At 58.7% G+C, this 22,233-nt stretch overlaps 1 protein-coding gene across 1 annotated transcript in view; it reads right to left on the bottom strand.

Annotated features, from left to right (window-relative positions):
• Window positions 1–975: 975 nt before the first annotated feature.
• MRC2 (mannose receptor C type 2) overlaps window positions 976–22,233 on the bottom strand; it is a 38,460-nt gene continuing 17,202 nt past the window's right edge. The window contains exons 4-32 of the mRNA XM_040989345.1: window positions 19,722–20,127; window positions 19,156–19,329; window positions 18,863–19,027; window positions 18,489–18,602; window positions 17,876–18,019; window positions 15,154–15,342; window positions 14,899–15,053; window positions 13,455–13,562; window positions 12,236–12,351; window positions 11,738–11,886; window positions 11,075–11,292; window positions 9,438–9,580; window positions 9,009–9,111; window positions 8,788–8,926; window positions 8,646–8,681; window positions 8,298–8,458; window positions 8,134–8,201; window positions 7,598–7,698; window positions 7,171–7,313; window positions 4,178–4,292; window positions 3,920–4,083; window positions 3,701–3,809; window positions 2,956–3,194; window positions 2,677–2,845; window positions 2,430–2,579; window positions 2,178–2,297; window positions 1,811–1,990; window positions 1,341–1,367; window positions 976–1,199 (exon numbers count right to left, since the gene is read on the bottom strand). Of these exons, the coding sequence (XP_040845279.1) occupies window positions 976–1,199; window positions 1,341–1,367; window positions 1,811–1,990; window positions 2,178–2,297; window positions 2,430–2,579; window positions 2,677–2,845; window positions 2,956–3,194; window positions 3,701–3,809; window positions 3,920–4,083; window positions 4,178–4,292; window positions 7,171–7,313; window positions 7,598–7,698; window positions 8,134–8,201; window positions 8,298–8,458; window positions 8,646–8,681; window positions 8,788–8,926; window positions 9,009–9,111; window positions 9,438–9,580; window positions 11,075–11,292; window positions 11,738–11,886; window positions 12,236–12,351; window positions 13,455–13,562; window positions 14,899–15,053; window positions 15,154–15,342; window positions 17,876–18,019; window positions 18,489–18,602; window positions 18,863–19,027; window positions 19,156–19,329; window positions 19,722–20,127 (4,329 nt within the window). The remainder of the gene's footprint in view (window positions 1,200–1,340; window positions 1,368–1,810; window positions 1,991–2,177; window positions 2,298–2,429; window positions 2,580–2,676; window positions 2,846–2,955; window positions 3,195–3,700; window positions 3,810–3,919; window positions 4,084–4,177; window positions 4,293–7,170; window positions 7,314–7,597; window positions 7,699–8,133; window positions 8,202–8,297; window positions 8,459–8,645; window positions 8,682–8,787; window positions 8,927–9,008; window positions 9,112–9,437; window positions 9,581–11,074; window positions 11,293–11,737; window positions 11,887–12,235; window positions 12,352–13,454; window positions 13,563–14,898; window positions 15,054–15,153; window positions 15,343–17,875; window positions 18,020–18,488; window positions 18,603–18,862; window positions 19,028–19,155; window positions 19,330–19,721; window positions 20,128–22,233) is intronic.

Genomic DNA, 22,233 nt, shown 5'->3' with positions numbered 1-22,233 from the left:
CAAAATAATGAGACATTTAAAAAAAAATCAAGAACTACACAAAAGGGACCATGTCTTGGAGTCCATGTTCACATTGTCCCACACCAGGACCGGCTGCACACGCCACCCCCCAGCCAGGTTCCCTGCTCTCAGAGACACACGGGGTCAGTTTCTCCCCTGGAGCAGTCTCCTGGGCCTCACCAGAGGGTGACACCTGCAACCAGCCCCTGGTACCTGCTGTCCCCAGGCCCCCATGATGCTGGCAGCTCCCTTCATCCCATCCCTTGTGCCAAACCAGAGCCAGGAGTTGGAGACAGAAGGGGACTCACCTTGGTCCCCACAGGGGACTCTTTCAGGGACGAGCACTCCCCTGACCGGCAGGAGATGACACCCAGCCCACCCCCCTTGGGAGGGTGGGTGTCTCTCCCCAGTCCTGCCTCCAGCCCAGCAGATACCCCACTGGAGCCCTGGTTCTCGGGCCTGACCTGCTCAGGGCCCTCTGATCAACACAGCCGGCCTAGAAGCGGGACGCCTGGCTCCCTGAATCGGCCTCCAGCAACAGCAAGGGGGGCTCCCTCAACCTCAGGCTCCGAAGGAAGGACTGAGCGAGCAGGGGGCAAGGGCGCAGGGCTGGAGTACACAGCTGAGGGTGCCACGTGGGAGGGGAAATGCGACAGAAGAGCCACCCGGGGCTATGAGGGGCAACCGGCCTGGGGTAGGGGCTCTGGCCTGGTGATGGGGCGGTGTCAGCTCCTGCATCCTGCCCAGGGTTATTGGGGTTATTGGGGCAGAGGGCACAGTCCACGTGTCCGTGGCCCCCAGAGAAACGCCCCCTGTATTCTGCCCTCATGGAGGACAGAACCCCCAGCCCTGGCTCCCAGCAGGGACTCCCAAGGGCCCCCTTGACAGCCCAGCCAGACTTGGGGGGGCGGAAATCCTATCTTGCCAGCTCCTCCTGCACCCACCCCCCACCCTGCCCCATCCATGCCCTTGGCTCTACTCCTGCTGCTCATTCATTTCCATGTCGGACACCAGGATGTTCTTCTCTGTGGCCTCACCGGGGCCGGTGCTGCTGCGGCTATAGCGGGCACCCTCGAAGGCCCCACGCTCCATGCTCTGGCGCCGGCGGTAGAGGATGAGGGCGGCGGTCAGCAGGGCCAGGAGCAGCAGCACGGCCATCAGCACCACCACCAGGGCTGTGGGGTTCTCTGGCAAGGCCGCTGGGGTCGGGGAGGGTCCCATTGGGAGGGGGAGAGACACAGAAAGCTGACCTGGCTGCCTACCCTGGCTGTCCCGCCACCCAGCATGGGGGAAGAGCGGGGGCTCATCTGGGTGGGCGGGGAGAGGGCACCCTTACTCACCGGATGGAGAAAAGCTGCTCTCCTCCACTGTGGGCAAGAGAGAAGGGAGAGTTCAGAACAGATGTGGTCCCCGAGATGATGATGAGGATGACTCAAATGTCACCATCGTCACCATCTCATGCCATGCGCACCAGCGCTCTATGAGCCGGGTATTATTCCCACTTTACATAAGAGGAAACTGATTCCCCAGAGTTGAAGTCCTGGATCAGGGGGAAACAGTCAAGAGCTGCGGCAAGGGCTTGAACCCCGCGGTGCCCCCTCAACACCCCCAAAGCCTTCTTTGTGCGCAGACTTAAGGAAGCTAAGTCCTAGGACCACTCCTTCCCACGGAGCAGGGTGCCCCAGTTGCTCCCTGCTTGGTGGTCGGCGTCCTCCCATCCCCACACCGCATCCCCAGCAGGTTCCGAGGGACCACTGGCCCTGCCCCTTAGGCCGGCAGGTGGTGGGGACAGGGGACAGAGCTGGCTCACCGCGCGGGAGCTTGCAGACCACGCCCATGGTGACGTTGGTGCAGGCGCCAGGACGCCAGAGCCCGTTGGTGCTCTGAATCCAGTAGCAGCTGTTGTGGCTCAGCATGCTGGGGCCCAAGCCCGGGGGTCCCCAGTTGGAGTAGTTCACGGCTGTGTTGTCTTGCCACACCAGTGTACCCCCTAGGTGGGAGAGAGGGCCTTGAGGGGTGTGGGCAAGGGGAGAGCGGGGTGGGGCGGCGAGCAGGAGCAGACCTGTGCCAGAACTGTCTCTGCCTTCCCTCCGTTACCCACCCCGGGGTCAAGGCTCAGAGCACAGTGCTAGGGTACCTCGTCCCTACGTCCGCACCCCTGACCCCCGCGGCGTCACCTTTGGGGTTGAAGTTCATGCCCAACCAGGCGCCGCGATTCTGGCCCTCGGCGCTCTGCAGGTGCTCCCAGACGAATACGTTCTCCATCTCGTCCAGAATGGACAGCACCGCGCCCCCCGCTACAAGCACAGGGGAGGCCAACGTCAGGATACACGGGGTCCCTCTCTCGGGGGTGCCAGCGCGGGTGAAGGTTCCGTGACCGAGGGGGTGTCCCGGCGCTCCCCAGTGCGCTCCGGGGCGCGGCCGCCCACCTCTCTGGCAGCGCTGCAACGCCTCCTTGTGCCCCAGCAGCAGTTCCATGTGGAACAAGTAGCAGTGCTCGCGGAAAGGAATCCAGGCCGAGTCGGCCAGCCCCTGAGGGCAGCTGCCCTGGTAGCTGAACCTTTGCAGAGGAGGGGGCCCTGTCGGGGGGGCGGAAGGGGGCGAGTGGCCCTGCGTCCTCTGCAGCGCCACGCCCGCCCGCCCGCCCGCGCCTCGGACCCGGCAGGTGGCACTTACCGCCGCCCACTCCACACACGGCCCCCTGCAGTTTGGTGTCACAGCTGGCGGTGCGCCAGGCCCCATCCACGTCCACATAGGCACAGCCACCTGGCTGCTGCGGTTCCCCGTCCTGCCAGCTTGCGAAGCTCAGCGGCTCCTCTGAGACCCAGGAGTACCGCCGGGAACCCTGCGTGCACGAGCGCATGGCGTGGGAGGAAGAGGAGGAAAGTCAGGGTGTGTGTGGTGGGGTGGGCCATGGCGGGAGGCCAGGGCGCCTAGGTGGCCTTGGGAGCCCACCTCTTCGCTGGCCAGCCCGATCCAGAGCGGTGTGCGCAGCCCGCGGGTGGCCTGCGTGAGGAAGGCCTGGGTGTAGGGGTCGAACACGTGAGCCAGGCTGGCATTGCGGCTCTCGCACAGCAGGAGGGCATCATGCCAACGCAGCGGCTTCTGCAGCAGCCGGAAGGTGCCGTTGAGGTAGGAGAGGTCGGTGCCAGGGGCAGGGGGTGTGGCTGCTGGAGATGGGCTCAGGGAGGGGTCTGCGGGAGAAGGGGGGACAGGGATCAGGCCTGGCTCTGCCCCTCTCACCTGGCTCCCGGGCCTGGGGACCCCAGACATGAAGCAAAGACCAGGTCTGCCCCGGGGACAGGGGAAACGCCCCTTCGCTGGGGTGTCAGTCACCATTGCCATTTGTAGCAGGAAGCTGGCCTTGGTCTACCCTTCCCGACAAACCCAGGGCTGGGAGATCCCACAGACACATCTCAGACTTAGAACCTCAGGGTCCCTATACCTGCCATGATAGCCCTCCACACGGCCCAGCACCCAGCTCTCCAGGAAGCCCTGGGGATTCCTGCCTAGCCCTCCCATTAGCATCTGGCCTTTCTGCTCACCTGCTTCCAGCAGGTCCAGCATCCTGGAGGGACTTTCCGCCCCCCTGCACCCCCAGCTCAGAAACTGTGTTTCCACCCTCCCAGCTCTGCTCAGCTCTGCTCAGCTCTGCTCAGCTTTGCTCAGCTCTGCTGGGGGTGGGGGAGGGGTGATGCACCTGTGCCCTTCTGACAGATGAAACCATGTGTCTCCTCCGTGCAGCTCCGATCGTCCCAGCGGCCGGTGAAGTGGGCAGAGGGGCTGTGCAGGACCACGGCACAGCTGGTCTGCAGGGAAGGAGTGTGAAGGGAACCCCAGCAGCTGCAGGGTAAGCTGAAGGAGGGGAGACCCAGAGGAGCTGAGGCAGCCAGATGTGGGGGTCGAGGGAGGTCCTTACCGGCTTGCTGCCACTGGGGGCAGGGCTGGGGCCCGAGGGTTCCCCAGGTGCCCAATTGGTATAGAGCAGTGGCTCCTGCTCCACCCACTGGAAATCCCTCTGCGAGGCGTGGAGGCCAATCCACAGGTCAAAGGTCACATTGGGCAGGCTGGCTGTGATGAATGCTGGGGTCCCCAGGAAGATGGGTGAGTGCCAGGGCTGGCTCTGCTCCAGCCACCTGATCTAGGGACCCCTAGCCCTCCCACGGGCAGGCCCTACCTTGCTCTAAAGGATTAGCAATGGTGACCAGCTGTGCCTCTTGCTGTTCGCAGGAGAACTGTGCTTCTGACCACTTCACTCGGTCCTGGGGGTCCTGGCCCTGGATCCGGAAACACTGGAAGGGGGAGCAGGGGACAATGTGAGGTGCAGCTGTATCTCCCTGTCCCAGGAACCTTCAGCAGCAGGTGCCACAGAGGTCCCGGGAACACTGCTGAGAACAGGATGTTTGGGCTCCCTCCCCCTGCCAGCCAAACACTGAGGACTCACACACCCCTGTCCATGAGTGGGTTCTTTGGGCCATCAAGGTCCCGTCACCAGAACAACAGAACAAGAGCCAAGCAGCAGAGGATGAGGTCAGCTCCCGAGCTACCATCCTGCTTTCTGAACCTGCACCATCACCTCTAGCATCCTTTTCTCTTTAGAACTGAAGAACAGAGTGTTGGGAGCCTGGGAGGTCAGGAGCAGGTAGCTCCAAATAGAAAAGTGCTCGCTGACCCATGGGCGTTATTTCCAAAATCCCCTGTATATGCTATGTAGGTTTTTCCCCTATACTTAAAAAACTGTGGTGGGGCCTGATGCAGTAGCCTAGTGGCTAAAAGGCCACACCTTGCACACACTGGGATCCCATATGGATGCTAATGGGTCCCCTATGGTTCTAATCCCAGCAACCTCATTTCCCATTCAGCTCCCAGCTTGTGGCCTGGGAAAGCAGTTGAGAACGGCCCAAAACCTTGGGACCCTGTACCTACGTGGGAGATCTGGAAGAGGTTCCAGGCTCCTGGCTTGGGACTGGCTCAGCTCCAGCCATTGCGGCCGCTTGGGGAGTGAATTAACGGACAGAAGATCTTCCTGTCTCTCCTCTTCTCTGCATATCTAACTTTACAATACAAATAAATAAATCTTGAAAAAAACCCACTGTAGTAAGGGTTAATTTGTAATTTAGACATAATAAGAGATCAGCCACAGCTAATAATGACAGAACAAGTATAATAGCATACTCCCACACAACTCAGGATCACCAGCCTTGCACTGTGGGCTGGTTATCAAGTACAAACCAGGAGTACTTGAAAGGAGGTCCATCAGATAACCCAGACAGTTACCTAGACACCTGGACCAAAAACTGGGTCCCGTCAGGGTGCAGGAAGGCCTGCCATCCCCTGCGACTCACAGCCCGGAATGACCAGGGTTGTGAAACGTGTGAGTCCTTTGTGGAGTTTAGTCTGTGGCTAACTGCAGAAATCTGAAACCATGGAAAGCAATCGAGCTGCCAGTGGGGGAGGAGTCTGTGCTGTGGTTTCCAGGGGGCAGGAGCCATGGTGTCGTGACCGTGACCGCCATGCCTGCCCGTGAATTCAGCAAGAATTTAGCACGCTGAGACATGCATCCTGCTTGATAGGCAGGGGAGGAAGGTCAGAAGCCTCCGGACGGGAAGCTGAGAAAGAGGTTCCCCATGAAGTGGTGGCTTTTGACATGATCCCAATTGCATGGATGAGGCCGGTAAGGGAAGTGGGAACTGCTGACGGTGGGATCTGGTGTGGCGGGGAGCAGGGGAGTGACGGTGGGATCTGGTGGCGGGAGCAGGGTGGCAGGGAGCAGGGGAGTGACGGTGGGATCTGGTGGCGGGGAGCAGGGGAGCAGGTTCCTGGCATGTTAGCGTTCTTCCTGTCTGTGTTACTAGAGCTTGAGTAATGCACACAGCTCAGCACCCTCCACCTGTTTTTCCTGTCTTAGTATAACAATTATTAATATTCTCCTAAATGCTCTGCAGGTGGGAAGCCCACGACACCGGGATCGCCTGAGCTCGGGGATCCTAGCCCAGTGCCCGTCCTGTATGCGTGCCCCTGTATGCCCTGGCGGGAGCCCATGCCCACTACACCAGTACGTGGTCACCTTCTCTCTTGGCTCTAAACTATCTACCAACTTCTGGGTGACAGTAAGGAGGGTCCCCCTGGGTGAAAAGCAGCCCCCCCCAAAAATAATAAAAGCAGCTCCCACTATGGAAGGGGCACTTGAAAACAAGTTTAGAAACACAACTCTTCACATTGGGCTCATTGTGCATATATCAGGCAGATAGGATGTAGAAATTTGTCAATTTTAAACCCCAAAAAAGCTTTGTTGGAGTGACAGGAGGGTGAGGAACCAGGCAGAGCGATTTACAATGCTCAGCCGGTGGCAGGCAACGCTGCTCCGCTCTGCTCCCTGTGGTCAAGTGAGAGGTCCCTCCTACGTACCCCAAGTCCACATTCTGAAAGAATCTGAATGGAGACCGGTGTCTCACACATCACAAAGCGTCAGACCAAGACTTTAAAAATATCGGAGGATGAGCACTTACACTGCTCTTATTCATGATTCAGAACTGGCCATTTTTAAGTGAGCACAAAAACAGGTTTTTATACTAGTAAGAATTTTTTTATTCATCTCCCTCCCCCCTTACCCCAGATACAGAAAAAAAAAAAAAAACATGTGGAAACAATGGTCTTACCCACAAAAAAAAATTAGAAAAGGAAAATGGGATAGAAAATATATATACAAGTAATTGAATAATAAATATAGAAGAAATATAATTTCTTAATAGAAATATGAATTTCTATTTAACAAATTATTAAAATAAAGTTTCATCTCTGGTTCACCATTTACATTGTTTTGCTCCTGTGCATATTTTACTATATACGACGTCAGTCATATCGGTAAGGTACATAGCTTATTCATACACGTATGAGCAAAATGTATACACACTCACTGTTCAGGTATGTGTGTTCAATATTCTGTTCTGCTCAGAATTCATTATCAAAATGTTTGGTGACCACTAGTGGAGAAAATTCACAAAGTGATCGGACCACTTTGCCTCCTGGCAGTCAGCAGGACTGCTACTGAGTCACTTTCTAGAAAAGCCAGCCCCTGGCACTGGTGGGTACAAGCTCGAAGCTACAGTATGACGCTAGCAAATGGCCAGCACCTGTCCCCCAAGTCCACATTTTCTCCCTGCCTCCTACCTTGTTGAGGAACTGGTTCCAACCGGAGGGGCAGCCTCCTATGGCTGCAGGAGGCGGGTCTGGGGGCCGTGCATCCCGGGTGCTGTTACTGCGCTTACAGATGTAGGGCAGAGCTGTCAGGCACCTCTGGTCCCCCCAGTCCTCTGCAGAAAGGAGAAGGGATGGGCTGGGGGCTGGCTTGGCGAGGACTCCCACAAAGTTTAACACCCCGTCCCCAGCTCTGGATCCAGTGTTCCACTAATGCAGACGCTGTTCCCCTACCCCGAGCCTGGGGCAAGCCAGACCCCACCCCCTCTCTGGGTCTAGCCCTTCTTGGGTTAGGAGGACCCAGACCGTGAAAAGAGACAGCTGACCCTGGCCCAGGCTTGCCTAACCGCAGCCCAGATGCACCCTCTTGGGGACAACTGTGCCCCCAGCTGGCCCTCACCTCGGCTGGCTGTCATGTACACGCACTTCTTGTCCTTGCCAACGGGCCGCGGTTTGCCAGGAGCCCAGGAGATGAAGTTTATAATGGAACCATCTGTCCACCTGCAGTGGCAGAGCCCGGGGTTCTGTCCCACCTCCGTGTGGTATGCAAGGGCCAGGGGAGGACCCAAACCCAAGGGCTGCTGGCTAAGAAGAGGGGCTACAAGCCAAGTACAGACAGGGGGACCCCCAAAGACCTGGAGTCGTCCATGAAGGCCCCCCCTGGCCCCAGGCACTCATTCCTCTAGAAGGAAAACCAACCAACCAACCAAACCAAACCAAAACAAAACCCGGGAGCAAAGATGTATTCAGATTTCCCTAAGCTGCTGGACCTTCCTGTCTCAAGACTCAGACGCATGGTGGACACCTCACACACAGGGCCGCACCCTAGGCTGACCCAATTCACTGAGAAGAACCATAGACACACAGTAGGAGCCGCAGCCATCACTTGGGCCAGATACTCTCTCCTCTGTACCTGCTGCCGGCCAGGGCTCGTACCTGAAGCGCCCATCACTCTCCGAGGTGTGCAGGCCGATCCACCAGTGCTGCTCCTGGCCCAGGGAGAACTGGGGAGGGAAGAGCGGAAAGGAGGAAAGGTGAGGGTACGCGCGCGCTTCCATGGCCTCTCCCTGCCTGGAGCCCCCTGCGCCTCCACAGCTCACCTTCTGCAGATTGTGCCCCAGGAAGTCGAGCTCGGCCTGGCTGTGTACGGAGGCCAGCTCGGCCTGGAACCACGTGCAGATGCGCTGCGCTTGCGCCCACGTCGAGTGGTGCTCGAAGAATCTGTACTCGGCCTCTTGGAAACGCTGCCACTCCCGCCGGCCTGGGGAGCAGCATGGTGCGTAAGAGGCAGAGGCCAGGGCCAGCAGGGCACCCACGTTGTGCACTTGCTCCAGCAGCGGGTGCCCAGGTTACCCAAGCCCACCCTGTCTCCCTTTCCTGGCCCGGGACCGCGGTGGCAGTGGAGGTGCACGGGGGGGGGGGGGGGGGGGGGGGGGGGGGGGGCTTACCTTGTGGTCTGCCGTCTGGATCCCGTACGTCGACGCCTGGGGTGCAGGAGAGAGACGGGAAGGTAGGCAGAGCCACTGCAGCGGGGAGGGGTCGCTGCAGGGACCCTGGCCCCGACGCCCACCCCGTCCCACCCCGCTTGACCTCTAGGGATCTTGCAGATCCAGTCCAGCTGCGTCTCGCACTGCATGGCCACCCACTGCAGGGAGGCCAAATCGAGCACCGCGCAACCCCTGATGTCGTCGTCGTCGTGCCGGCTCCGGTCAAAATTGTGGTATGAGAACTGTAGGGCGGCAGGGGGCGGGTTCTGAGGCACTAGGCCTGGCCGTGAAGTCCCCGGCCCCTCCACCAGACCCGGAGCTCACCCCGAGGCCATCGCTCCAGCGCCAGCTCTGACCACCTGCCGGGTCGCGACGGTTCAGGCCAATCCAGAAGAGGTGCTGCTCGTGGATCTCGGGCTCTGATTCGCTGCACCACCCGGGGGGGGGGGGGGAACAGAACACAGGGAAGTGAGAGGCACTGGCATCCAAACAGGATCCCTGCCCCTCTGAGCCAAGACCTCACCAGGCCTCTCCACTGCTCACTCGGAAGGGCCCACACACTGTGCCCCCACACCCCTGTGGGGAGTGGCCATCGCCACCAGGCCACTACAAGCCCTGGGGTAGGCCTCACTGAAGTTCCCTCCATGCCGCCCTCCTCCTGCCCCCAGCTAGCAGAAGCCAGTGTCCACTGGCCCTGCCGTGCCTGCTCCCCCCCCCCCCCCGTGTGCAGCAGCCCTGTCCCGGGCTCAGTACCCGAAGATCTTGTTGAGCATGTTTGCCACGAAGTGCTCCTCCTCGTAGCTGCCCAGGCTCAGCAGCTGGGCTCCCAGCTCGTGGCAGGCACTCTGCGCCTGGATCCAGCTCTTCTTGCTCTGCGGCCGCTCAGAGCTGAACACCTGCAGAAGCACAGCCTGGCTATCCAAGCTGTCCCCTCTGCCCACCCTCCCAGGGGCCCTGCTGTTGAGCTCCGTGACCGTGGACAGCCCTGCTCAGCAGAGAGCCGATCCCTGGGCCCCGTCACCTGACCAGGAAGGAGACGTGGGCTACAATTGCAGAAGAGCCATAGCAATTTGTAGACAAATCCCTTCCCTCGCTGGGCTTTCTATCTCTGCACGCAAGAGTGACCCTGAGTGGCCAGTGCCGTGGCGCAGCAAGTACCATGGCCTATAGCGCTGGCATCCCACATGGATGCCAGTTCGAGACCTGGCTGCCCCACTTCTGATCTAGAACCCTGCTAAAGCTCCTGGGAAGCAACAAAGGACAGGCCAAGTACTTGGGTCCCTGCTGTCCACTTGGGAGACCCAGAAGAAGCTCCTGACTCCTGGCTTTGGACAGGTTCAGCTTTGGCCATTGTGGCCATTTGGAGAATGAAACAGCAAAAGGAAAATAGATCTCTCTCTCTCTTTCTTCTCTGTAAGTCCTGAACTCCTTTGGGGACTCCTAAACCTAGCAGGATTCAAATTTCCAACGTGGTAATCTGAAAAGGTTTATTTTAGCTATTTATTTTTTAATGCTTAGTGATTTTGTTTTAAAATGACTAATTGAAGTGGCAGAGTGATACAGAAAAAGAGAAGTTTTCTATCTGCTGGTTCATTCCCCTCAAATGGTTGCAACAGCCAGAGCTGGGCCAGGCCAAAGCCGGGGTCAAGGAAGTCCACTGTGGCCTTCCATGGGTGACAGGGTCCCAAGTATTTGGGTCATCTTGGTTTCTTTCCTAGGCATATTAGCAGAAAGCTGAATTGGAAGTAAAGCAGCCAGGACTCAAAACAAAACAAAACAAAACAAAACAAAACGCATTTTTATGTGGGTTGCCAAGTGCCAAGAGGTAGCTTAGCCTACTGAGCCACAGCACCCACGCCAGGTAAAGCCAGGACAGGCATGGTGGCAGCAGCTTAACCCACAGCCTGAAACAAACCCATCTGGTATGGGAGGGACCGGTTTAAGTCCCAGCTACTCCAAGCTTCCAATTCAGATTCCTGGTCATGTGCTAGCATGTAGCATATGATGGTCCATCCCCTTGCCATTCATGGGGGCAGACCTGGATGGATTGCCAGGCTCCTGTTTTTAGCCTGGCCTAACCCACGCTCTGACAGTCATTTGGGGAGTGAACCAGTAGATGGATAATGTGTTTCTGTCCTGTCTGCCCCTTCTCCTCTCTGTCACTCTGCTTTTCAAACAAGCAAATAAAAAGAAACACACAGACCAGCCAGGCTGACCCCCAGCATCTGCAGCTCTAAGGGTTTTCCACCAATTCCCCAGCTGCTGGCTGAGCAGCCGCCTCGCACCTGCCTCGGAGCCCCCAGCGAGCCTTCCCCCAGAAACCAACCCCATCTGCAGTCTGGGTGCCATCCCCTGGGGTCCCTGACGGTCAGGCCAACGGGCTGCCTTACCCTATAGCAGAACCGGAGTTTAGGGGCCGAGCCCCAGCCCCTGGGACAGGGGCCCGTGAGGCTGGGCGTGGGATCCGGCCCCGGCAGCTCTGGCGTCACCGGCGTGCCGAGGCTCTGCCGGCAGATGTAGCGCGCCCGGAATGAAGTGCAATTCTTCACTTCCCAGAGCCCCATGGCACTGCCCGTGGCCAGGGCCACGCAGCCCCCGCGGCTGAACCCTGAAGAAGCAGACGGGGCACCTCAGGCCAAGGAAGGCTCGCCTCCCTGCAGGGCCTGGAGTCCTCCAGCCCTGCAGGACACACCAGGAGACGGGCAGGGGGTTCAGTCACTTCATCACTGTGACATTTCAGGCAAGCCGCTTAACCTCCCTGAACTGTATCATGGGATTATTGAAAAAGGGTTGAAACAGAATGATCGTGGCGCGTTCCCAACAGGAATGCCAGCACCGTGTGGCATCACACATACACTGGAGCCCTCCCACCAGTCCCACGGGAAGGCTCAAGCTATGCCCATCTAACAGATGAGGAGACTGAGGTTCAGGGTCAGGGCTGAGCAGTCAGACCCGGGACCTCCAGTAGAGCCAGAGCACCGCAACTGCCCAGCAGCAGCACCAAGGCCAGGTGGGGGCCAGGGGCCACCCCAGTGCCACGAGGAGGGACTCACCAGGCTGGTCCCGGTTCCAGTGAGTGTACATGACCTCATCCCCGCTGAGCCAGCAGAAGGAGCCGGTACTGTTAAGGTCCTGCAGGGCCGTCCAGAAGTACTCGCCTTCCCAGTTGTAGATGAGGCTGCTGATGAAGGCCTGCTCGAACCTTCCAGAGAGAGATGGGCTGGTCAAGGTGGAGAGCTCACCCCTCACCCAACACCGTACTGTGAGAGCCAGGGAGCTGGGCCTGGGCAAAGTGGAGACCCCTAACAGTCCTGTAGCTGGCCCTGGGACAACCCAGCTCCCTCTGCCCACTGCCCAAAGAAAATCTCATCTCGCCAAGGCTTGTCCCTCATGCCATCTAACCTTCAGTTGCTAAAGATGTTAAAGTCGTTTGGGGATGAGATTTTACCAGATCCTCAAGCCTGTCGAGACCCCAGGGGACTCATGGGGATGTCATGACAGGGCACTACCCTGAGAGGCCAGGCTGGGGCGAAGGACACTCGGGGAGGTACCTGTTGGTGATGGTGACCAGCTGGGAGCCGTGTTCAGTGCACAGGCGCCGGGCCTCGCTGTAGGTCACCTGGTCCTCTCCCAGCCAGTAGCAGGAGGGGCTGTGCCAGGTCCATCCCTGGCTCAAGAGAGTGGATAGAAGGGTTTCTGTGAGGGAGATGACTCCTCACCTCGCTCACCAGTCTGGGGGTGACAGGTGCCATACATAGGGAAGGGGTGTGTGCAGGACACGGGGGACTGTCCGTGCTTGGCACATGCTCTCTCCCCTCCGTTGTCAACCCACAGCCATCAGACCAGGGTGCATGGTCTGGCTTAGAGGATGGCTCACGACACCATGGGAGCCTTCCCATGAACCAGGTACACAGTGCCGAAAGGCTAGGCAGAGATGCCCAGGTGCAGAGGGGTCTGGGTACGCCCCAGGATGGTGGGAAAAGCTGGGCCCACCGCCCGCTCCCACCTCCCACAGGCCAGGATAGAGACCCCACTGTGCCCCTGCCCCAGGCACGGGGCAGCTGCCTCCTCCCTCAGGTCTGTTGGGGTTTCCTGCTCGGGGATCTGGGCTGTGGGTGGGAGAAGGTGTGATCCAGGGCTTGAGCCAAAGGAAGGCAGGGAGGAGCCAGGCTGGCAGTGTGGAGCTCATGGGAGGAGCCAGGAGGACACAAAGTGTCCTTTAAGGAGCAGCCACACCATTTAGAGGGCTGCGGGCTGGGGCAGCCTGGAGGGCACAGGAAATGGGCTGTTGCCCACCCATGTTCCCACCCTCACTGTCTCACTCGCTTATTCACCTTTCATTCCTTAAGTGCCCGCCCCCCTCCATCATGAAGCCCAGAGGGGCCAGGAGCAGGAGGGGAAGGTGTGGTCCCGCGGGAGGAAACAGAAAGACACACACACACACACACACACACACACACACACACACACACATACACACATAGTACCTCACCTTGTCACAGCGCACCGTACAGCATCGCACATCACACCTCAGCCTGGTAAGGGCCAGCGAAGCCGCAGAGGGAGACAGGGCTGGGGCGGGGCGGGGGTCCACAGCCACGCCTCCCAGGCCACAGCAATGGGCCACCCCACCTCCCTGTCTCTCCACTGCCTCTGGAAGTGGATGCCCATCAAGAGGAGTATTCAGGGCTTGCTGGGAGGGCCTGCTGCACGATCCAGCCACCACCTGCCCTGGAAGCCCGGCCAGCTGCTCCCAGCCAGGGCCCTCACCTTGCGGCAGCCGTGGTCCTCCTCGGCGGCGCCCTGGCTCAGCTGGCCTGCCTTCTTGCAGATGGACGGCAAGGACTGGTTACAGGGACTGTCGTTCCAGCGGCCTTCCTAGGGTCACAGCGAGGGTTTCAGCCTCCGTCACCCATGTCCTAGCTCTCAGCCTGGCTTCCAGAACTGTCTGCCTGCCCTTGGCCCTGACCCTGGCATGCTGGAGTCCTGGCTTCTCATGTCACAGGCTGCAGGGTGGGGAGGGCAGATTGGTTCTCTAATGGTCCTCGGAGCACCAACCAAACACCTTGGTACTCCAGCAGGCACTGTCTATGGGACGAAATTCCTTCTTTCAGATCACTCACAAGTCATTTCATAAACAAACGTGCTATGACTGTTACAGGTGGGGTTTTCGTGGTTGTCCATTGGGCACGTGTGGAGCCGTGGTGGGGCAGACTGGGGTGCCGAGCCCCCAATTTCAGCTCTAAAGGCCCCTGCCGAAATGCCCTGGCCCAGGTAGCATGGCCTGCCCTTCAAGTGCACCTCAAATGCCAGCCAGCCACATGACAGACACTTGGTAAAGAATTGGTTTTTAATTCTTAAATGCTGGGCCTGGCACAATAGCTCAATTGGCTAATCTTCCCCTTGCAAGTACTGCCATCTCATAAAGGTACTGGTTCATGTCCTGGCTGCTTCACTTCCCATCCAGCTCCCTGCTTGTGGCCTGGGAAAGCAGTGGAGGACGGTCAAAGCCTTGGGACCCCCGCATTCACATGGGAGACCAGGAAGCTCCAGCCATTGTGGCCATTTGGGGAGCAAACGAGTGGATGGAAGAGCTTTCTGTCTCCTTCTCTGTCAATCTGCCTTTCCAACAAAAATAAAGAAATCTTTTTAAAAAAAAAATCAAATGTGGCATCTCATAAGGCAAACAGCTCTAACACCACAGTCCTGGAGGGATTCGCAGCATCTGACGGCAGCCTGTCCCACTTGCCCCTGTCCTATGGCTTTGCCCCTCTTATTGGCAGCCCCGCAGCCAATCCTTCACCTGCCTACCCTGCACCTACAGTGAAATTGCAGCCAAGAGTCACAGCCCCATGCTGTGTGGGGGGAACAGGAGCCTGGGCTGGGCAGTCAGGCGGGCAGATGCTGCGTCAGCATCTCCCATGATGCGGGTTCAGATGCCACCTGCCGGTGAGGAAGAGCAGCTGGCAGGTGGCCAAGGGAGGGCCAGGCAAGCAGCCTCCTTTAATCTTCCTGCCATGGTAACTTGCCAAGGTGACTCAGCTAGTTCGGGGGTGCAGGTGGGATTCAAGCCCTGGCAGTCAGCCCACGTGGAAAAGATGAGCAGGCAGGAGGGGGACGGCCAAGCAAACGATGGGGGAGCTGGGAGCAGTTACAGGCAGGTGATTCTGGCAGGGTGTCCTTCGGCTGGAGCAACAGGGAAAGGAGATCTCACCGGCCCCCAGATGGTGACACAGTCCTCCAGGCTGTCCCGGAAGTTGTTGGGCTCAAAAGGGTGCCAGTGGGTGAAGCTCACGAGGCTCCCGTCGGACCACTCAAAATTCATTTGCAGCTTCAGGTCATTGAGGCCGATCCACAGCTCCTCCACCTCTGGGGTGCAGCCGGGGCAAAGGTGAGATGTCAGCCTGGACCACCCACACAGCAGGGGAGGGAGGGGCAGCCCCCAAGGTGAGGAAGGGCGGTGCCTCGCCTTGCTTGATCTGCTTGGTGACGAACTCCAGCTCGGCCATGCTGTGGATGCTGAGCAGGTCGCCGCCGGCCCGCACACACACCTTCTTGGACTCCTGCCAGCTGCGCTTTTCGGCCTGCAGGCGATAGCAGTGGCCCTGGAAGGGCTGCCAGCTCGGTTCACATTCCACCTTCACGTTGGCCCACCTGTCTGCAGAGACCCACACGCTGCCGCTCAGAGACTCTGCCAGCCAGTCCAGCACCGCCACCCCGTCCCAGATCTGTCCTCCTGCCAGGACTACTGAAAGGGTTAAAACTCCGCAAGCGCAGTTGGAGGCTCAGGGAGCGTGATCAGTGTGGTTGCGCCCAGGAGGAAATGGATGGGGAGCTGGGACCAGCCACCAGGGTGTGTTTCAACCCCTGCCTCTGGAAAGGGGCTTACAGCTAAGAGATTCAACGTTTAGCTCTCTGCCTCCTTGCATTGGAACTGGAGCCGCCATTATTGCACCAAGCAGCATGCATTGCTGGGCAGCTCTGTGCTGGTCTGGACAGAGGTAGATGAGGGAGTAGGGAACCAGCACCTTGAAACATTCACAGGGCCCAGTGCTCAAAGGCTGAGGGCGGGCACTGTGTGAACCCCGCAGGGTGGCCAGTCCCTGCAGAAGGCCTGGGATTCCTGATCTGGCTCCACTACCCACCCCAGGGCTAAGAAGCTGACCCAACCCTGGCCCTCCCTTGTGCCCATATCCAGGGGCTGAAGCCCTCAGTTGGGTCTTGGCAGCAGAAAACGAGACTTGGCCAAACCAGCCATAGTGTCAGGCTCAGGCAGGATGGTGCCTGGCTGAGCAGGCAAGCCTGAGCCCGCTCCCAGCCTCGCCCCACGCTGGGATTCTGGGATCTGCTCCACTCCAGCCTGTGCTCTGGGGTCCAGCTGCAGCCCCTCCCAGAGGCCTGGCAAAGAGAGCGGGCTGCTCATTCCTTGGTTTAGGACCTGCCAATCATCGCTTGTTGACCAATGGACGGACTGGATTTGAGGTGCTAAGGACTCGGGAAGGGAGCAGGCAGGCTCTGGATGCGTGGGGAGCTTGTGGCCCAGGACACACTTCCTGCAGAGGTGTGGGCGTGGAGCAAAGCAGCTGCACAGGGACGTTCAGGGAGGGGCCAGTGGTCTTGGAGAGAGGCCACAGGGAGGGGCCAGTGGTCTTGGAGACAGGCAAGGCACCCAGCCTGACCTTAGGGAAGACTGGAGGCCGGGTGTTTGCCTCCAACTCCCGGGAGCTGGAGGTGGGGGCGGTCCCAGATGCGGGCTGCACTACCCGCTTAGCCAGGGGGAGAGAGCAGTGGCCACAGGCAAGATCATCTTTGTCAGGAGCAGAAGTTCTGCTCTTTACTAGCTGGAGTTTGCAAATTTCTTCTGGATTCCCCACATTTTCCTTGGAAAAAATCCCTTCTTTCTCATCCCTACAGCGACCTGGACTCCTGCTATTCCCCACCACCGCCCCCCCCCCCCAAGCCTACAATGATACACAGCCCTGGTCACCCCGTCAAGTGACACTCACCATGCACGGGGAACGGGGTCACCCTCAGCTAAAAGGCAGTATCTCGGACACTCCACTGCCTGCCCAGGGTCACACAGCAGCCAGGGCTGGTCCTGCCCATCACCCCAGACTCCTGCACGGGAATCCTAAACCCTCATGCTTGCAGCAGTCCCCCACAGCCATCCCTGGCCCCACCCAAACTCTGGGCAGCAGCCAAGACCCCGGAGCGACTGGCTGGAACCTGCTCCTCCGAGCTCTCACGGCTGTGCTCACAAGCTGCTGTGTCTCATCTGGGACCTGGGCATGAATCATCCAGGAATCCTCTTCACTGCAAGCTCTCAGTCAACTCGTCAGGGTGGGGCCTGACAGTACAACATTTCCTATTAACCATATCAGAGCCAGGGAGAAGGCGCTCCCATCCCCCAGTTCAGTCAAGGCTAGGAGTCCAGGCCAAAGCCGGCAGCTGGGAATTCAATCCAGGTCTCCCCGAGCCTGGGCAGAAGGAACCCACTCACTAAGAGCATAAGCAAGCCCACCCTGGGGTCTGCACGGGCAGGAGCCAGTGCAGAACAAGGAAGTTTGACACTCTACCACAGTGCTCCCCAACTATATTCTGAGAACTGTAACAGCTTGGTGACCCCAGGGCAACTGCTTACAGGAACCACCGTGGGCACCAACAGCCCACAGGTGATGCTCCAGGCCTTTAGGGCAAATGGTGTGGTACTTGCACCTAAGCCACACACATCCTCCTGCAGTTTAAATCGTCTCCAGTTGGCTCATGATGCAAGTATAACGTAAGTGATGGTGTCTACAAACCCTCGCTAACGCTCACAGCGTAGGCCACTTCTCCAGGTCTCTCATGTGGACCATATACCACAGCCTGAACTTGGGGTGATGTGGAGTCTGCCGACCATGGCCTCCACTCTGACACAGTCCAGTTTGCTCAGACTCTGGCTGAACAATGACGTAAGAACAGGGAGGAGCAGAATCGTTCTGGGCTGTGCAGGCAGCGAATGGAGAGGTTGGACCAGCTGTGGCTAGGGTTCTGATGCCCCTCACCTTGCAGCCCAGGCCCCAGCTCACCTGGCGGAGACAGGGGGCTCACCTGACAGGTTGGGCACCTGGTGGGGGAGGATCACCTGGTGGTTGGGCACCTAGTAGGGGAATCACCTGGCAGTTAGGCACGTGGCCAGGTGGGGAGCTCACCTGGCAGGTTGGGCTCAGATGTGGCATTGGGCTTTTTCTTGCACACGTACGGCAATGCCATACTGCAGTCACGGTTCTGCCAGCCGCCAGAGGACTCGGTGCGGATCACTCCACAGTTCTCCTCGCTGGGGTTGTCGGGCTGATCTGTGGGCCAGGGAAGACAAGTTCACACCAGGGCCTGGAAGCCTCTCCTCGGACTCCCTTGCTGCCTTCTGCTCCTTGGGCAGCCCAGCCTCCCTCTGCCAGATTTCACTGCTTCCTGACCTGGGCCCACAGGGCCCCTGTCCTCCCCAAGTACCAGCCCCCAATTCCCTGGATCAGCCTCTAGATGTGTTGGACACTGCTCCCAAGGACAGCAGCAGTTTTAATCTGGTTCAGGCCCTGAGCTCTTAGCACATGGTTCCCCCTGCCTGGGAGACACGTTGGTTCCAAGTTTACCCCAAAGCACTATAGGGACGGGGCTGGGGGTGCTCAGGTCAAGATGGTTAGAAAGCTGTGCTTTTCCACCTGCTCTCCCAGAGTAGGGTACAGGAGTCCACAGGAGCCCACATGCCTGGTGGTAGGAGGGGTGGGGGTCTCCTAAGCCCCCCTGAGCCCCAAACCAGCGCCTCACCGCTCTCCCAGTTGAGGTACTTGAGGGGCGAGTTGTCTGACCACTGCCAGCCGCCACTGGTGTCCAGGTCGTTGAGGCCAATCCACAGCGTGGAGCTGTACCCAGTCAGGAACCCTGGCAGCAGCAGGGGGCAGGAAAGGAGGAGGTTCCCAGCCTCTGTCTCCCAGCTCCCCACCGCCAGCAACCTGACACGCCGCCCTGTCGGTCCACGCCGCCCCGTCGGTGCACCCCGCCCCGTCGGTCCACGCCGCCCCGTCGGTCCACGCCGCCCCGTCGGTCCACGCCGCCCCGTCGGTGCACCCCGCCCCGTCGGTCCACGCCGCCCCGTCGGTCCACGCCGCCCAGGTCCAGTCCTCAGCGGCAGCCCCGCTCACCGTTGATGTAGGTCTGCTCATGGATCTCCGTGATGCTCAGCAGATCCGCCCCTTGCTGCTCACAGCTGGCCCAGGCCTCCCGCCATGACAGTGTGGACTGGAAGTTAAACTGGTAGCAGCTGTCGGTCAGCTGGTCCTTGTCCCAGAAGGTCTCACAGTCGTTACCTGTCACCGTGGCAGCCGTATACCTGTCCTTCACTAGCTGTCTTTGCAGGGCCCACCCCAGGAGGGAGGGAGTGTCCCTGGGGGTATGCCATCCACCTGCCTGCCGCCCCCTCCAGCCCGGTGCTCACTCTTGATGGGGCAGAAGCCCCAGCGCTCATCCTTGCCGTAGTCCTGGGTGGTGGCACACCACAGGTGCCCGTCCTCGCGGCCCGTGCTGGTGCAGCCATGGAACCACTGGCTGTCGTACTTGAAGGGGATAGTGCACGGCTTCCCGTGGGAGTTCCCCTGAATAGTGTAGACCTCTGCAAGGGAGGGGCCATGCCTTCATAGTCCAGACCCTAAGCCCTGCCCACCCTTCGGCCCCGGAGAAAACCCCTACTCGGCACAGGTGGCATGAGCTGGTATCTGCAGAAAATGGCTTTAAGGCTCTCTCCCTGTGAGGTCAGCCTCGGAAGTTGGGACAGGTTTCCCTGCACATACTACAGGGCTAAGACACACACCCTCCGTGCCTGCCAAAAGTCCACCTAAGGAGAAGGCCAAGTGCCATCAATCCCTGCTGTCACCGAGCCCAGAAGCGCCCACCCCCAGCCACAGCTCCATCTCAGAACCTAGGTGACTTCCGGGAAGGGAGCTGGGGTGGTGCTGCCCCTAGACATTGGAGATGCCCTCTCCAAGTCTGTAAGCAGTCCCTCACCGTAGTAGGGCCGGGCACAGAGATCCTCGTCCGTGTCATAGATGCGCCACTGGCCACTGCGCGTCTGGTCCCCACGCTCACGGGGGCCAGCCTTGGACGCATTGCTGGGACGGCCCCCTAGGAGCAGGGACAGCTGGTCGCCCAACGTCCGACAGTGCCAGCGTAGATTCAGGGCCTCCCGGTCACACTCATACATGCCCAGGGAGGCTGTGGTGTTGGTGCCTGGCCAGCCCGTGCCCAGGCACTGAGTGGTCCCCAGGTTGAAGAGCCGGTTTCGGGAGACCCACTTCCAGCGTTGGGCAGGAAGGCTGGCATTGCAGGCTGGGGTGATTCGGACCTGCCCACCCAGGGCCTCCAGGCAGCCCTGCAGGCCGTGACTGAAGATGAGGAAGACATCTGGTTCTGGAAGGGAAGGTGGAACAGAAAGTCACCCTAGGGGCTCCCCTGGCTGGCCCGAGGTGACCAGCGTGGCCTCCAGATCCAAAGCACATGCCCAGTGCGCTCTCTCACATGATCAATCACAGGCTCTTCACCATGGACTCTGAGCAGGGAATGAGGGACCCAGGGCCCAGAAGAAGCCATGGCTGGCCTGTGCCCTCGCCCAGGCGGGCCCCTGGAGGCAGGACTTGGCCCTCCATCCCTCTTCCACCGTCTGCACAGGGAGCTGAGGGCCGTACACAGCAGTCCTTTCTTATCTGCAGTTTCCAAAGGTTAGGTGGAAAATTCAGCAATAAATCAGTCATGCGTTTTTTTTTTTTTTGTTTTTTTTTTTTTTTTTTTTAATTGGAAAGGCGGATATACAGAGAGGAGAGACAGAGAGGAAGATCTTCCGTCCGATGATTCACTCCCCAAGTGAGCCGCAACGGGCCGATACTATGCCGATCCGAAGCCAGGAGCCTCTTCCGGGTCTCCCGCGCGGGTGCAGGTTCCCAAAGCTTTGGGCCGTCCTCAACTGCTTTCCCAGGCCACAGGCAGGGAGCTGGAAGGGAAGCGGGGCTGCCGGGATTAGAACCGGCGCCCATATGGGATCCCGGGCGTGCAAGGCGAGGACTTAACCACTTGCGCCACCGCGCCGGGCCCCAGTCATGCGTTTTAAGTAAGCCCTGTGACAGTTCCGGATGTTAAAATGCCTCTCTCGTCACACCTGTCGCTCATCTCTGCACGTAACTTATAAACTGAGCTTTGTCAGTCAACGAGAAGGCTTTGCAAACCCCACAGGTGATGATGGAGACACGGCCTGACAGATGCATGGCATAGCACAGGGCTTGGGTTCAAGTCCCAGCTCTGCCCCGGGTCCTGGCTCCCTGCTCACATGCACCCTGGGAGGCAGCAGGGGCTGACCCCAGTAGGTGAGCTTCTGCCACCCATATGGGAGACAAATCCACACTGGGATCCTGGTGTTAGTTAGGCGCAAGCCCGGCTGCTATGGGAATTTGGTGAGTGAACCAGTAGACAGAAACATTGTCTCTCTCCCAAGTGAAAATAAAAACAAACTTTTAGAAAGTTCATGAGGACCCTGGTGTGGTAGCCTAATGGCCAAATTCCTTGCTTTGCACTTGCCGGGATCCCATATGGACACGGATTTGTGTCCCGGCTGCTCCATTTTCCATCCAGCTCCCTGCTTGTGGCCTGGGAAAGCAGTTGAGGATGGCCCAAAGCCTTAGGACCCTACACCTGCGTGGGACACCAACAAGAAATTCGCGGCTCCTGGCTTCGGGCTGGCTCAGCTCCAGCTATTGTAGCCACTTGGGGCGTGAACCAATGGATGGGTCTTTCTGTATCTCCTTCTCTCTGTATATCTGCCTTTCCAACAAAAAAATTTTTTTAAAAAAATGTATCTACAAATCACACAGAATCTATTTTAAAAACCAAAAATAAACAAAAAAACACAGGTTAAACTTTTTTTTTTAGCAAAATAAACTTTTTCTTTGAAAGGTAAAATGATAGAGAAAGAAGCAGAGACAGAGAGATCTTCCATGAACTGGTTGTCAATCCAAATACCAGCAAAATCCAGGGCTGGATCAGGCTGAAGCCAGCCAGCAGCCAGAAGGCCCAGTCAGGTCCCCCACCCGAGAGGCAGGAAGCCAAGCCCTTGGGCCATTATACGCCGACTCCCAAGCTCCTTAGCAGGAAGCCAAATGGGGAGGGCAGCCAGGACCGCATCCTAGGCACTCCAGTAGGGGCAGCAGTGCCACGGAATCTGCGACAATGCCCACCCCCCAGTATATCTGTTACTGTCATTTCTCATGAACTTTCTGAAATACCTTTGTATGTATATATGTATGCACAGATACATGTAACACACATATGTTTAGGGGGGAAAAAAGTATATATGGGGTTTGGTTCTATTCACAGTTTCAGGGATCTTCTGGGGGTCATGGAAGGTATCTACCCCAAGGATTAGGGGATCCTCCGTACTTGCCTGAAAATTTTGCAAGGACCAGCGAGGGTGCGTGCATCACGCACCAGGCCTGTCTCACTCTCAGTGTCTGGCAGGTAGCACAGTTTCCAG

This window comes from Ochotona curzoniae, unplaced genomic scaffold (genome assembly GCF_017591425.1).
Source record: "Ochotona curzoniae isolate NIBS_2020 unplaced genomic scaffold, NIBS_Ocur_1.0 contig_523, whole genome shotgun sequence".
Classification (NCBI taxonomy): Eukaryota; Metazoa; Chordata; class Mammalia; order Lagomorpha; family Ochotonidae; genus Ochotona; species Ochotona curzoniae.
The sequence above is the reverse complement of the archived record's forward strand: the minus strand, read 5'-3'. Positions and strand labels throughout refer to the sequence as shown.